Below are 14,998 nucleotides of genomic sequence, written 5' to 3' on the forward strand. Positions count from 1 at the left end.
TTTTTGGAAAAAGGCTGCAATGAAACAAAGAGTGAAAAATTTAAAGGGGTCTGAATACTTTCCGTACCCACTGTACAAGCTAGAAGGGTTTCTGTTTACTCTTGCTTGAGTTGAGACTGATTTAAAAATAATAATAACAGTGCTGTTAAACAATTTAAATATTTAGTTGCGATTAATTGCATTATTTTAACATAGTTAACTCGCAATTAATCTCAATTAATCACACATTTTTATCAATTCTAAATGTCCCTTTATTTTCTTCCCATTATTTTTTCTTATTATAATGCTCTTATCAACATGGGAAAAGTGGATTGGCTTGCTTTGTGCAAATGTTGTTTTTATTTTTTATATATATATATTAACTCAAAACGTAATGTTACGGAACGTAATGTGTGTTTGCGGCGTGCTCGTTGTTTTATTTCCGGTCTAGCTAGATCTGGTGCGGTGTTGTAGTTTTTCTAACGTTACTAGTTTTTGCAACAGCATGTAGAAAGAAAGTTTGCATGGCCAAAAAGAACGTTAATCTTGCGATTAAAATAACAAAAAACAACGCTGTTAATAACACGTTTAACTGACGGCACTAAAAACAAATTAAGTTAAACTTTCCATGTGATACAGGTCAGAGAAATAAGCTGCAGCTGTGGTTGCACCCTCAAACACGCAGACGACGTCTCAGTCCCTGCTTGTGGTCAGTGTTCAGTTAACCTCATATGTGTTGCATTTAATGTAAGTGTCTTCCAACCGCCTCCTTGTTTCTCTCCAGTCTCCAGAAGTATGTCCGTGAGCAGATCCTTCTGGCGGTGGCGGTCATTGTGAAGAGGGGCTCGCTAGACAAAAGTATCAACTGTAAAAGCATCTTTCACGAGGTCGGACAGCTCATCAGCAGCGGAAACACCACAGTGGTGAGACAGATGTTTACATGTATCGCACATAATGTATTCATATCAATTAATTGGGTTGCAATTAACAAATAATCGATCATTGTTCAAGTAATTTTGGTTACGTTTAGTTTATCGTTCCAATGGGAAAATTAGGTTGTAGCAGAAATCACAAGGCATTTTTGACAACATAAAAACAAGAAAACAATATAGTTGTCACTGCACATAACATAGACCAGGGAACTCACGCATTATTGCATGATTTCAAGATCATGGGATGTTTTGGTTTTCATCCATATTAATGACATTAAATCATCAAAATTTCTTCCGCTATGTCAAAGCTCTTTCGAGGAAAAGGCAACTTAATCCATATTTGGTTTAGGGTGAATAAGTTTCTTGACATCTACCATTGGTAAAAGACTTTATGGTTTACTTATGGACTAACCCAAACAAAGCACGGAAGTATATCATTTACGACAATATGCATCAGTTTTGTGATCCATCTCTGCCTCTACCAGTGGTGGACAGTAATAAAATACATGTATAGTAGTACTGCTCTTAGATACTTGTTACTTGTAGTTTCCTTTTTCTGCTACTTAATACTTTTACTTCAATACAATTCAGAGGGAAAAATATTGTACTTTTTTACTGCACTGGTTTAATTTAATGTCCATAGTCCATGTTTGCCATTTTGTCAAACACCACATGTGCAAGTTTAGTTTCAAAAGATATAAGATACAAACAATGAGGCTGGCTTTCAAAACATAGACTATACCACTACGTGTTCTAATCTTTTCACTGTTCAGTCCTGTTCTTATAGTCTCTGAATACATAAATAGACTCAAAACAGTTACCCGATTACAGTTACACAGATTAATGGTAGAACTTTAGTGTATTTAAAGCATGAGATGAACAGATTGATCATATTTATTATATTTGTGACTTGATGGACCACATTTGTGCCCTGGTTACCAACCTCATGCATGGTAACTGGCTCTGATTCACAGAAAATGGCACAAAGGCCGTACGGGGGAAAAAACTCCAGGCGTGTTCCTGTGGTCAGAAGAATGTTTAATATTGAGTTTCTTGTTTTCTTTGCTCATGCACTCAAATTGATTGTGTGTACAAATCTGTCAAAGTGTTTCTTTTTTTTTTTAAATTCTAAAATATTTGTGGTGATGTACTGTGAAGGACTCTGCATACTGGTCAAACATTGTATGTATTATAAAAGCCAATTGGACATCTCCTCTTAATCCAGTAGATGGCGCTCTTTCATATGTGTCCTTAACTAAACCCCATAGTAGAAAAGGACGACTGTGTCCCTGTGGAGGGCTGAAAGCAGCTAGAGATGCACCAATTACAACTGTCTAGGCCGATTCCGATTTTTTTTATTGACTTTGGCCTGCCAATACCGGTATCAGTAGAATCCGATTACATATTTCTTAACCACTTTAAGCACACACAAATATTTATTTTCTATCTTTTCTTTAGTAGTACATGTTGCATAGAACATTTTTTGAACAGATGATCGATGCCTATAAAATAGAACCATATAAATTACTCCTGGTGTGGGAAATTCACACACATCTAAAGTGCAATGTTTGGAAGAACAATTTCCTTCTTTTCACATCCAATATCCAACTAAACAAATTTGATATATTTAGCAAACTGAAATTCTGTGTGTGTATGTATGAAAACAGGGGAAACGGGTAATGGCAATAAAATATATAAATAACAAAAATACATTAAAAATAGCCTTGCAATATAAAATATCTCTCAAAACATACACACACGGGCCCGTTTGAACGTTAACAGTAGTTGCCTGAAAAAAGCATGTAGTTCCTTGTTTAGCACGTTTGCTTATTTTTTCATTATGGATAAATATGATCAATAACAACGACTTATCTGTTAACGTTACGGTTATCTCGGAACAATCGAGCAAATAGACGGTACCCTAGGGTGCTGTTACCTGAAACAGAGGATTTAACGTCACCGCTCATTCTACATACGGTTTGGCATCTAAAGTAAACGCTGAGGGAAGACCACTACGTTGTTAGTGTTGGTTCTGAGCGGAATACATCCCCGCTAACCTGGAAAGTGTTTAAACAGAAACATTAGTACATCGTGTTGGAGGAATAGAGACAGCGTCTCCTGCACTGGGGAGTCAGAGGGACCGTCACCGCAACGTTCGCTAACGGTGGCTAACGTTAGCTGTCTCATCTGGAGTCTGATAAACGGTAAATTCATCAAAGTCAGTGTGCCCAACGCTACTTTCCGATATACTGTAGCGTTAGCTGTGAACGCGGTTTTCTTGATCCAGTTGTTCAGCCTCAGAGGGGAGAGAGAGCGGCTGACCGTTCGCCTGAGATCAGTAGAGCACACTGCTCTGCAGAGCCTTTCTGACATTTCATCAACAAATGATCGAGTGCTTGCTTGTGCACGTGCGATGCTGATGTTGCGCAATGTTAAATATGCGGCGCTCGAGTGCATTGACCGGCATAAAATCGGCATATGTAAGTCTGACCTGCCGGTAACCGCTCATGGCCGATCACGTGAAAACCAGCCAATTCCGGTCAATCGGTGCATCTCTAAAAGCAACTGATAACAATGCACAAACCAGATAGGAGGAAGTGATCAGTGAAGTCTGATCTAATGTAGTGTTTGTTTGGAATGAAATCCCACAACTGTGGGAACACTAAACTAAACTACAGTCTGAGTGGTTTTTATTTGACTTTTATATGAGAATGGATTATAATTTGACCTGAGGTAGCTGAGATGAGAGAACCTTTTTACCAGTAATAATTTATCTATGAAAAGGTTATAATGAAATATATCCATTCTGTGTCCTGTTTCCTTAGCACATGCCAAGGCTACAGAATATATTCTAGTACAAGTTTGCAGTTGGTGTGCAACAAAAATTAATATACTTTACTTTTTTGTAGGATATTATGCAACATATGCGCTGACAGAAGTCAGTTTCAGTGTGGCTCTGGAACATCACGACCAAGTAATCCTGACAAAGGAGAAAACAAAACGTTGTTCCAAAAGATTTCATACTTGTTATTGTTTTCTTAGACTTTTTTTTATTCTCTGAGCTGTCTCACCACAAACCACAGCTTGCTTAAATTTTTTGCAGCTGCTCCCTTTCCTTTGTGTGCTGCATTGTGGAGCAATATTGTACATCAACAGCACTATGAAAATTCAAGTTGAATGCTGACTTTTTTGCAGCAACTTTAATTCTTTTATGTTTTCCAGTGCAATGCACACGTATGTAAAATTTACGCAAAACCTTTCAGTTTTGACGACTGATGGCTGTTGCTCAACTTTGACTACAGTATAACTCTTTATGTAACATTTTTTCTGTGTGATCACACAACCCTCTCTGCTGCAGCAAACACTGGCCTGCTCCATCCTGACTGCTCTGCTCAGTGAGTTCTCCAGCTCCAGTAAGACCAGCAGCATCGGCCTCAGCATGGAGTTTCACGGCAGCTGCAAGCGTCTTTTCCAGGTTTGTTCCTTACTTCACCGCCTGTTCTTTGTTTTCAGGTGCTTCCAGTACTTAAAGCTTTTATTCCTCAATTCATTCTTCTTCCATACCTCCCTCACATCCAGGAGGAGGGCCTGCATCAGATCTTCATGTTGACCATGGAGGTGCTGCAGGAGTTTAGCCGCAGAGAAAACCTAAACGCCCAGATGTCGTCTGTCTTCCAACGTTACCTCGCTCTGGCCAACCAGGTCCTCTGCTGGAACTTCCTGCCACCCAATCATATCCTTTCTTTTTTAGAGGCTGATGTGGAGTCTTACACCTGGAAAGTTCAGCATAAAAAAGTCACGATTTCTAGATCATTACAGATGACTGGATGCATTGTGTGAAAAAGTATGCAGAGGAAAAAAAGGTCAGTCCGAGTTACCTTCATAACCCCACATTATGAACAGTCTGTGGCTTTTCATTAAACAGTGTTTTACAGGGTAATTACGCCTAGTTGGGCACAGAATGACATCTTAAAACTCCCAGTGGTCCTTTATTGTGTAGCCATTGACTTTTATTGGTTTGACATTTTAATCAACAATTTAACTGCAGAAATCTGGCAACATGGTACTCAATTTGCCAACAGACTTCAGTTATGTAAAAAAAAAAAAAAAAGCCAGATGATCGGGATAGTTTTTAATATTTTATCCAAACATTAAACAACTTTTTGGGACGTTTAATAAAAGGGGAACATTGAAATTATTGAGTTTTGTAGACCTAGTTCACTGTTTAACTTTGACTTTGTTAGACAGTAAGTCAAAGTGTAATCTAATTATAAATTATAGCAAACTACCTGTCCTACTTACCAGTAATTGAGATGATAGAACTAAAATGCAGATTTGTGATTTTGATAGTCGCACCCCTTGAATTGCTTACCCCAATGGACTTAATAAAACCACACTGGCTTGTAAAGTATCTCCTAATGTCAACCGTTAAATGTACAAAAATGAGATTTTAGGTTAAAAGAAGAGGGATATGTCTGGGATCTAATGCAGGAATGTAAGTCAGCAGAATGTCTACCTAATTGTAGTATTTTATTTTTGTCTGCTTGGGATATACTTAATTGTGTGCGTGTGTGGCATCCAGGAATGCATCTGGCCATCGTTTTGCGTTGTAGTGAGAGGCATGCATCATTGTTATCTTTGCAGTTGGCCACACTGTTGAGCAAACTTAGGCACTTAGTGTGTGTGTGTGTGTGTGTGTGTGTGTGTGTGTGTGTGTGTGTGTGTGTGTGTGTGTGTGTGTGTGTGTGTGTGTGTGTGTGTGTGTGTGTGTGTGTGTGTGTGTGTGTGTGTGTGTGTGTGTGTGTGTGTGTGTGTGTGTGTGTGTGTGTGTGTGTGTGTGTGTGTGTGTGTGTGTGTGTGTGTGTGTGTGTGTGTGTGTGTGTGTGTGTGTGTGTGTGCGCGCGTGTGCGTGTGCGTGTGCGCGTGCCCTAAATCCCAACCAGCCTGTCGTCCTCTCTCCCTGTCTGAGGGGATCTGGAGTGGCGCTTTGCTGCCAGCCAGGGTCATGTATCACTTTCAAAGAGGTGTCTGTGTGTCCATCTCCGGATCATTCCAGCAGCCCGCCACCCCGCCTTGGCTTGTTGAGGCTCCCCTTGGTATGCCTGGCACTCTCTGTTTGATGTGTGTGCAGCTACTATACACGTTAGGGAACTTTTGGGTTGAGGTTAAACATGATACTAAATATTCTAATATCTTTAATTTAGTTACTAGAGGTTCTATTTTTCAGTGTGCTTGCATTGCACATACATTGGTCATATGATTTATATAAATTGAAAACTATATTATTGTACCATTTAGACTGTACAAAGGTATCTTTCCATTTAATGTTTGGTGTGTATTAATGCTTTATATAAGTTCATGGATGGGATAATTTTTTGCATTAATGTGATTAAATACCTGGATTGGTCAGATGTTATTTAAATCAGACTTTCCCCATATGTTACCTATACCTCAAAATGTTGTTGATTTCCCAAAATATGTACTGTATCACTAATTAACCAAACCTTAATATGTATAGATATTGTGGTATCAAATTATACACAGTATAATAGAAGAATTTGTCAGCATCTTTCACACTTAACAGTACATCTAATCTTCAGTTTATTTAGATGTGACTATAATCTACCTTTACTAAATGCAGCCAGCCTTTAACTAGATTTAAATTTACACTTTAAGTTTGATTTTCATATATACATTAAAAAATTACGTTAAAATCTTACACAAAATAAAGTAAGATACTTAGACGACTAGCACCAGAAAAAGTCTAACACATGGACAAACATAATCTAACAAATTAGATCAAATAAGATAAAAAGTGTATACAATAAATTAAAAATGATAAACGGTTAAACAATGATTGAGAACATGTCAAAAAAAGAATCACAATTTGTTTTCTGTGTCTTAAAATGGTCACATTTTCATGGTGAGGTAGCATAAAGGATTTTCAAATGTAGCTGTCTTTAACCTGAAGATATCCTTTCAAAATCATCAACTACATTTAAGTGACTGTGAAGCAAAGCTAGCTGGCTGATTTATAAAATTAGGCCTCAGGGTACTAGTTGCCTGGAAATAGAGATGTAGTTCTCTGGTTTCTTTATGTTTGTTGTCTCAGGCCATAGAAATAGCATATGAATTCTCAAATCAAGTGGCATTCACCTTGTGTGCATGTGAGTGCTTGTAAAGGCTACAAGTGTCTGGGCTGTTGTTGAAAAGGAGAACAGATTGATGAAGACCGCTGGGAGGCCTAAATGAGTGTGGCCGCCTGTCTGCAAGAGTCACAACACGCCTGTGCCTTTGTGATGAGATGTGAACGTATGCCAGCACGGGTATCAGGGGGCCTCTCCTTAATTGTGTAGCTGACAGCCACTGCATTTAACACACAAACACACACACTCCTCGACCTTCTCAAAGACCCTTTTTAAGCGTTTCTCCCTTACAAACCAAGTGGCATGCATGTCATCTGTCCTCCCCGGCGTCTGAACCCTCTGGCTCTGGTGTCATCTGGTGGAGGCACGCTCCCCGGGCGTCGGTATGACCCAGTGTCACTCCACAGTGGGCTTGACTCTGCTCAGGGTCGTGGTCAGGCCTCGAGGCTGCTCTAGTAGTCAGGTGCTGTAAATGGCTGTCCAAGCTGACAGATAGATCACCCTCCAACCCTGCTGCCTCTATTCTGCTAGATCACGCTACATATCTGGGTCCTCTTTGTATTTGTTAGATGTATTTTTTTTTGATGTATTTGGAATTTGAGGGAATCTCTAAATGCATCTTGTGTGCTATAAAAGCCAGTGGTGCTTTTTTTCTTTAGCATTTTCTTTTCTCCCATCTGTTCTTTTCTTCACTACGGAGGAATGTGTAGATTTCACGGTGTATCAGCTCACTAAAACTCAAGTTGTTTCAGATTAAAGCATGTCCATCCCCACCTCTTCCATTGAGACACTGTTGTCGGTCTCTTACCTGATTTATAGTTGAATCGTTTGTCATAAGAGAAGATGCAACCTCCACTTGTAGAATTCTTTTCTCATTTTTAATGAGACGTAATAAGAGCGCCATTGACTTCTGACTATCTGAGCAACAATCACCCCCAGCAGCCTTCTATCAGGAGTTATTATTCTTGTGCTGACGAGACAACTGTCAGCCAAACACTTGGCTCGGCTCAGTTTTCTCATTATCTGTTCAGGAGTCAATTTATAGACAGTTTGGCCCTCAGGTTAAGGTTAGCATTTGGAATTGTGTAAGCTGATGCTGGATGTTTGCCTTGGCCCTGACCTGTATAGATAATCTTCAACTGCTGCCATCTAAACAAACAGGTCAGGGAGTAGACACAGATGAATGCTGATGCACATTTAGGGGCATGTATTTTTTGATTTGTGTGAGATTTAAAGTAGTTTCTTTACCCCGCAACATTGTAGAATACTTTCGATATTACCAGGGTTCCACACGATCTTAAAAAATATTTTATTTTTCATTTAATATTCTAAAAATAAGGCTTAAAAAGTATCAAATTCTGTTTACTAAGGTCTTACATTTTTTATTGTCATTTTGTAGGATTAAATAAATGCTGTAAGATCATAAATAAATATTTGGTGTAGGTATATTTTAGTTAGTATTTGTTTTATAGCATAAAAGATCTAAATGCAACAATTTATTTAATTTTACGTTATTAGAGTGAAAAACAGAGAGAATCAACACAAACTGTAAGTTCCTCATAGCCACTTTAAACTAAGGCACCTGCCTAGATATGGAAGATGTGCGTTTGTTTGGCACACTGATTGCTAGTGGGAAAAATTACAGTCCAACTCGCATCAAATAACCTGAGGTCTAAATTACCACCTTTCCCACATTTAATAACTTTCTGATCTCATAGAACCATTAAGCGCAGTGGCATGATGATATATTGTTGGTTTAATTCGGTAGTGGGAGAATTAATGACAACTGCTGTCTAAACATATGGGGGCATGACAGTAGAAGGAAATGGCACAGAGGAAGGGAGGGGTGTGGGTCAGCAAGGAGGTATTCCTGGACTGTTATTTCACATGGCGAGGCTACAGGCGAGACTTAAGGCAGGATATATCACTTAAACCCTACCACGTGCCTTAGCATAGCGCTGCACTCTTTGCACGGCCACTGGCAGACACTCAGTCGGTGTTCCTGTGCAGCGGGTCCATCCTTAGTCAGGAAGATCAGCCCTAATGAATAGAGGATACAGGAGAGGCTTGCTAATCCGCAACCCTCAACCCCGAAGACCAGCAAGATGTTTAGATTGCTGAGATTGTTTACTTATAGCGGTCATGAAAATACTATCAAAATTGATCTCAATAGCTTTGAACAACGTCTGCAAATTGTTGATGAAAGAGGAGCTGGGAATGTGAAATGTGTCTTTCATTATATGAAATACACAATGCAGTTAACGCATTGAAACGTGCAAAGACCCAGTCTTTTTTTTTTTCTAGTCAAGCAGTGGCTCCAGGGACCCACTTCATGCCAGGCTGAAACATCGCAAAAACTGATGATCTGGTTTTGATTTGATACAATATTGTACATAAATTCATGTTTCCCAGAGGATAAATCCTTCTGTGATTCCCTGAGTGTTCCTCCATTGCCATCATGAGGTTTACATCCTTAGTTTTTAGTATAACATCTTGAGAAATATTATATGGATTACCATGTAATCAGACGGCACAAACATCCATGATGCGGAGAGGAGTAAATTGCTAATCACTTTGGTGCTCCCTTGAAGCTCAATATTTATGTAATTGGCCCAAAGTTTGGCACCGACATTTATGTAACCCTCTGGATTAATTGTGAGATTTTTTTTGATCCTGTGACTTTCCATATAGCACCATCCTCAAGTCAACATTTTTAATTTGTCCAATATTTTTTATTTATGTCTAAATACCTGTAAAAATAATGACATTCCCATCACCCTCAGCTGCACCTTAATTTTAGTTCTAATTATTCAAATGTTAGAATTCTTTTAGTTTAAACTAAGATGGTGAACATTATTCCTGCTAAACATTAGCATGCTAACAAAATGAACAAACCCCAAAATTGACAAGATTAAAAGTCTTTGTAGTTTGGTTTCATGGTTCACATAAGCCTCATAGGGCTTCGCCCACATATTCTGTTTCTGTAGTCATGCTGTAAGTTTATGCATAGCAACACATGCTGAATTACAGCCCATGAAGGAAAGACTGATGGCTTTTTATTGCAACTATGCTTCCCTGATGCTTTGAAGCAGAAAACTGTACGTTGACGCATGCTACTTGTGCTAAGGTTCTCAGGCAAATCCATAAATACTGGATGTCCAAGTGTCTGTCGCTGAAGATGTGAAGCTGAAAAAATGTCATGTGTCATGTCAGAATGTTTACAATCCAGGCAGAACATTAAACTTAAAATGTTGGTTGTCACCCCAGCCAAAATAAATGTCCGTAACTTCCAGCAGTAGTGTTATTGGCATTTGACTGGTGGCTGGTGTTAATTAAGGTATTACATTGTGTGTTTATGTGTCTGTGTGCCTGCAAATTTGGCAACCGCATGTGGGAACTAAACGTGTGAATCTCTTGACTTGTGTTTGATTTAAACTCCTGTGGTCAGTGGTTTCAATTGGCTGTATTAGGTCAGTTGAATGTGTGTCCGTCTTATCTTTCCAGTGGAAAATTGACGTGTCACATTAGTTATTCTTGAGCATGCTGAAAGGGTTGAGATAGTAGCAGGTGATGTCTTTTAAAAACCCACCAAACCCACAGCCACATGTCCTAGTCACTCGGTGTACATTACTCATCCTGGAGGCATGTACAGCACACACACACACACACACACACACACACACACACACACACAGCCTGTCTTTTTTTCAGCAGAGTGGGTATGGTTGAAGTTGTAAATTCACTTGTCAACTCAGCAAGTAGATTTTCCGTAGGAGGGTTTGTACAACCACTGCCACCGAGTGGGACCACCCTACGGAGATGGCCTCTCGTATGCAGACTGCAGGACTGGGTCAGTCCCGCTTGTTGCAGGAAAGAAGTGTGTCTCTATCTCTGTACTCATGTTTTTTCTGTCTTTTATAAAACAAATTGCAAGATAGGAGACAGCTAGGTTGCTTTTCATTTAACTTGGTAATCAAGACAGACATGAAAAATGCAGGCCAAGACTTAAAAGCAAGTGAAAAAAAGAGCAATGTAAGAAAAATAAAATCTGGATATTTTCTACTAAAAAATAAATAGGTAAACCCTGACAAATTACAAGTAAATATGATCTTATTCATATTGCAGCACCCTCCTTACTTATTTTGATCTCTTTCTCATTCCTTCCCTCCTCAGAAAGGTTCAGATAGAGGTCTTTTGCCTCACCGCGACTATTTTTAACAAGGCCTGAAAGCAAAGCATTGGACAGACACACACACACCATCCCACAGACCCTTCAACAGGTGCCAACTTTTGTGCCGAAAAGCGTGGTGTGGTGTGTTGTGCTCGGGTGTGTGCATGGGGAGTGACTGGGCTTGTGTCGGAGGAATGCTTGACCTCGCCGGCCTCTGCCGCTGTATGGCTTTGATGAAAACATTCCTCTAGAAGTTTCCCCCTCCTGCTGTCACCGAGCCGCTGGGCATCAATACGGGTTTGTGTGCATTATTTTGTGTTTTGTTTGTGCGGGTGATGGAAGACGGAAAAAAGGATGGTATCATTTATTTTTGTTTTTTACAAGCAAGCAAAAGGACATTTGCAGATGATAAAATATTGAAACAAAACCTGCACAAAGAAACTACATTTATTATTGTTGTTAGTTGTACTTGTAAACATCCACCATCCAATATCCTGGACAAGAGACAATAAAATAATCTATGCAGTATGTTGACCGCTTAAATTGTTAATTTGCATTTCTCGAAAACAAAGTCAGGAAAAAAGGTGATATTCAAGAGGACAAAAAAAGCAAAATCTCATGTGTCAATCTTCAATTTCGCAACGTTTGTCAAATCTGCTGACTTGTTTTGGCGTGATGGGGTTTGAGGGTTTTGAAGGGTAAGCGTTGAAATATTTACTGGTGTGTGAAGGGGGCAGGTTTCTTTCTAATCAATTCTTTGATTAAGAGGCCAATTTCCCATTTACAGTAAAAGCACATTCTCAGGTAAAATCATCCATGTTTCAGAACTGCAATAGCAACCCTAGTACATTCTTACACCTGGTTGCTAATACGCCAGATGTTAGTGAGTTGAAGTGTGCATTTTGGAGGTAGCTTGCACCTTTTAATCCCGGCATGGAGGAGGCTTTCTACACCAAGGTAGTTAAATACCAACCACTCCTAAACACCATCTTAGAGCTAGGTTATAGGTGCAGACTGTTCCTGTTCATATTTGGTAGCCTAGGACACACACACACAGGTTGGTAGTAAGAGGGCTGTACTTGGATTACCACAAAGAGGGCTAAACATTTTTGCAAAGTACTGTCATAGTTGTTAGTATTGGCAGCAGCCACATATTGCACAGTGCTTATAAGAACTGAGTATTGTGCTTATTAAGTGATATTGTGAAGACCTGCTACATGCCACTAGTCCATGAGTTTGCGTATGTATTGTACTGCATCTGAAATATTTGTGTCCTGTACCATTTTGTGTGTGTGTGTGTGTGTGTGTGTGTGTGTGTGTGTGTGTGTGTGTGTGTGTGTGTGTGTGTGTGTGTGTGTGTGTGTGTGTGTGTGTGTGTGTGTGTGTGTGTGTGTGTGTGTGTGTGTGTGTGTGTGTGTGTGTGTGTGTGTGTGTGTGTGTGTGTGTGTGTGTGTGTGTGTGTGTGTGTGTGTGTGTGTGTGTGTGTGTGTGTGTGTGTGTGTGTGTGTGTGAGGACTTAAATAAGGACAGGAAGTGTTGTGGCTGCGGAGGGAGAAAGTGTGTGTTGTGGGTTTGTAAAAAGTCTTTGTGGGTTTAGAGAAAGTCTAAAACAAGGGCACAGTGTGGGGTGTGGAGATATAGAGACTTGTTAAGGATGTCTGGAAAGCTAGGATAAAAGTGTTTTGTATAGTTTTAAGAATAGTTTTATTGTGATGTGGGTTTTGATGGAGTTTTTAAACGGGCAAAAGTATGTTGTGTCAATGAGACAGCATCTTGTTAGGATAAAGTGAAAAACATGGAAAGTGGGAAACAAGAGGAAAGTGTGTGACAGAAGTGTCTAAGTGTTACGGGGGCAAAGAGAGTTTTGCTTTGGTCTTAGAAAGCAGCCAGGAGGAGAGACAAAGTGATTGGCTGAGGAGGGAGAGGGAGTGTTTTGGGGCAGTTAGGAGTCTCAAGGACATCTTAAAGAGGAGTGGACAAAGAGGCAGAGCAACGCAGACTCTCCATTGGCTGCAGGGAAAGTGTGTTTTGTGTGTTTAAGATTTGTGAGGAAGCAGAGGAGAGAAATCTGAGTGTGCACAAGGAAGGGGAGTGCTTGTAGGAAGGAGAGGTGAAAAAGAGGACGAGAAGTGTCAGAGGGTAAAGATCGGAACAAGAAGAGAAGGGAAAACACAGGAAAGAGGGGAGGACAAGAGGGTAAGAAAGAAGGCAAGAGTTTCTTTGTGGGTGAAAACCGGCTGATGAAGAGCTGACGAGGGAGAAAGAGAACATGAAATCAAAGTAAACAAAGACGAGAGGGTGAGAAAAAAAAAAACCTTTTGTGGAATAAAGATTGACAGGATTAATGAGAGGGAGGGTTACTTAACAAGTGACTAACAAGCCAACCAAACCAAAGACTCACACACACACAGAGACCAAAAATATCCATTGAGAGGCAGCTTAGTGACAGGAGTTGGTGTTTTGTGTGTGGTGCTACTCCTCCTCTTCCTCCTCCTCCTCTTCATGCTGTTGTTGGCTTTAACTGGCGGCGGGTCACTGGGGCGCCACTACATCGCCATGTTTGAGGCCACGCAGAACGTCACGCTCAAGCCTACGGAGACCTGGAGGGAAGCGCTGTTGGACACCCGCGTCATGGACCTCTTCTTCACCGTGAGTATCCCGTCCATCAGTAAAGTGTTTATCCTTCTCAGAGTATCTGCAGATTCTGAAAAGTTAACATTGCTTAATTTGTACCTTAAAACATGTTTAAGTGTTCAGTTTTGATGTTGTGGTTTCTTGTTGTTACAGGGATTTTAAGCATTTTTTGTCTTTGTTTCACTGATACAGTCTGTCTTCAATTTAATTTTAATGGTATTAAGAAAGGTGAAAAAAACTTAAATTATCTTTTCAAAACCTGCAGAAGCGTAGCTCTTTGATTTTCCTAATGTTTGTCAAATGATTTGCATATATCTGTCTATGTCCTTTTTGTTTTTCGTCCATCCCTATCTTTCTGTCAGGGAGGTCTCTGTTCAGGTCTTTCTGTCTCACACATTCCTATTGGAGTGTTTTTGTGTTTTTTTTTTTACCTTTCTTCCTTTTGATCCTGACCTCATTATGATATTCATTATAAACAAAGAGAGACATTTTGCCTTTTCATGTTGGGCAAAGAAGTCTCACTTGACCTCGTCTTTTTGGCAAATGTTAAGTTCATCCTAGTTTTGTGTTTTTTTTAGGATACACCATTAAGTAGATTTATGGGTGCTTTGCTGTGGGGTCGTGTTATTGTGTTACTGTCCAGAGGACCGCCCAGTGAAGTAAATGTGTATTTATGTGCCGTGACTTGTGTGTTTTAAGAGGCAGCCCACGCTGGCTAAGCAAACAGTGTGGAAGAGAAGTGTGGAACAAACTGGTCAGCTTCTCTTCAGCATCCTGGCTGAGACTTTCAGCTGCCCTGCTGCCATATACTGCTCCCGCTCTCTTATCCTTTACCTGCCACCACCTGTTTCACAACCACCTACATGACATCTGTCTACTACTCAGATTCACCATTTTATTCTTACTCTAAGAACTCTGTCAACTATGAATTACTGAACTGATACTTGCTTAACCCTTTGGGCCCTGACGCACACTAAAAGTATGTTAGTAAGGCTGGTTGAATGATCCAGCACGCTGGGAGCTTTGTGACCAGCTGTTCAGCTTACTGACTGTGGTTTAAGAAATATGTACTCATTGTTCTTGCCTTTTGGTGTTCCACTAGCAAAACACAAATCCTATTACTGAGACCTCATCCC

The 14,998-nt window shown here is 40.0% G+C and overlaps 1 protein-coding gene across 1 annotated transcript in view; it reads left to right on the plus strand.

Annotated features, from left to right (window-relative positions):
- xpo4 (exportin 4) overlaps positions 1-14,998 on the plus strand; it is a 57,102-nt gene that overhangs the window by 5,683 nt on the left and 36,421 nt on the right. Inside the window, exons 4-7 of the mRNA XM_034886150.1 lie at positions 764-902; positions 4,270-4,386; positions 4,491-4,644; positions 13,765-13,877. Coding sequence (XP_034742041.1) covers positions 764-902; positions 4,270-4,386; positions 4,491-4,644; positions 13,765-13,877 — 523 coding nt within the window. The remainder of the gene's footprint in view (positions 1-763; positions 903-4,269; positions 4,387-4,490; positions 4,645-13,764; positions 13,878-14,998) is intronic.

The sequence above is a fragment of the Etheostoma cragini genome, chromosome 11 (assembly GCF_013103735.1).
Source record: "Etheostoma cragini isolate CJK2018 chromosome 11, CSU_Ecrag_1.0, whole genome shotgun sequence".
Classification (NCBI taxonomy): domain Eukaryota; kingdom Metazoa; phylum Chordata; class Actinopteri; order Perciformes; family Percidae; genus Etheostoma; species Etheostoma cragini.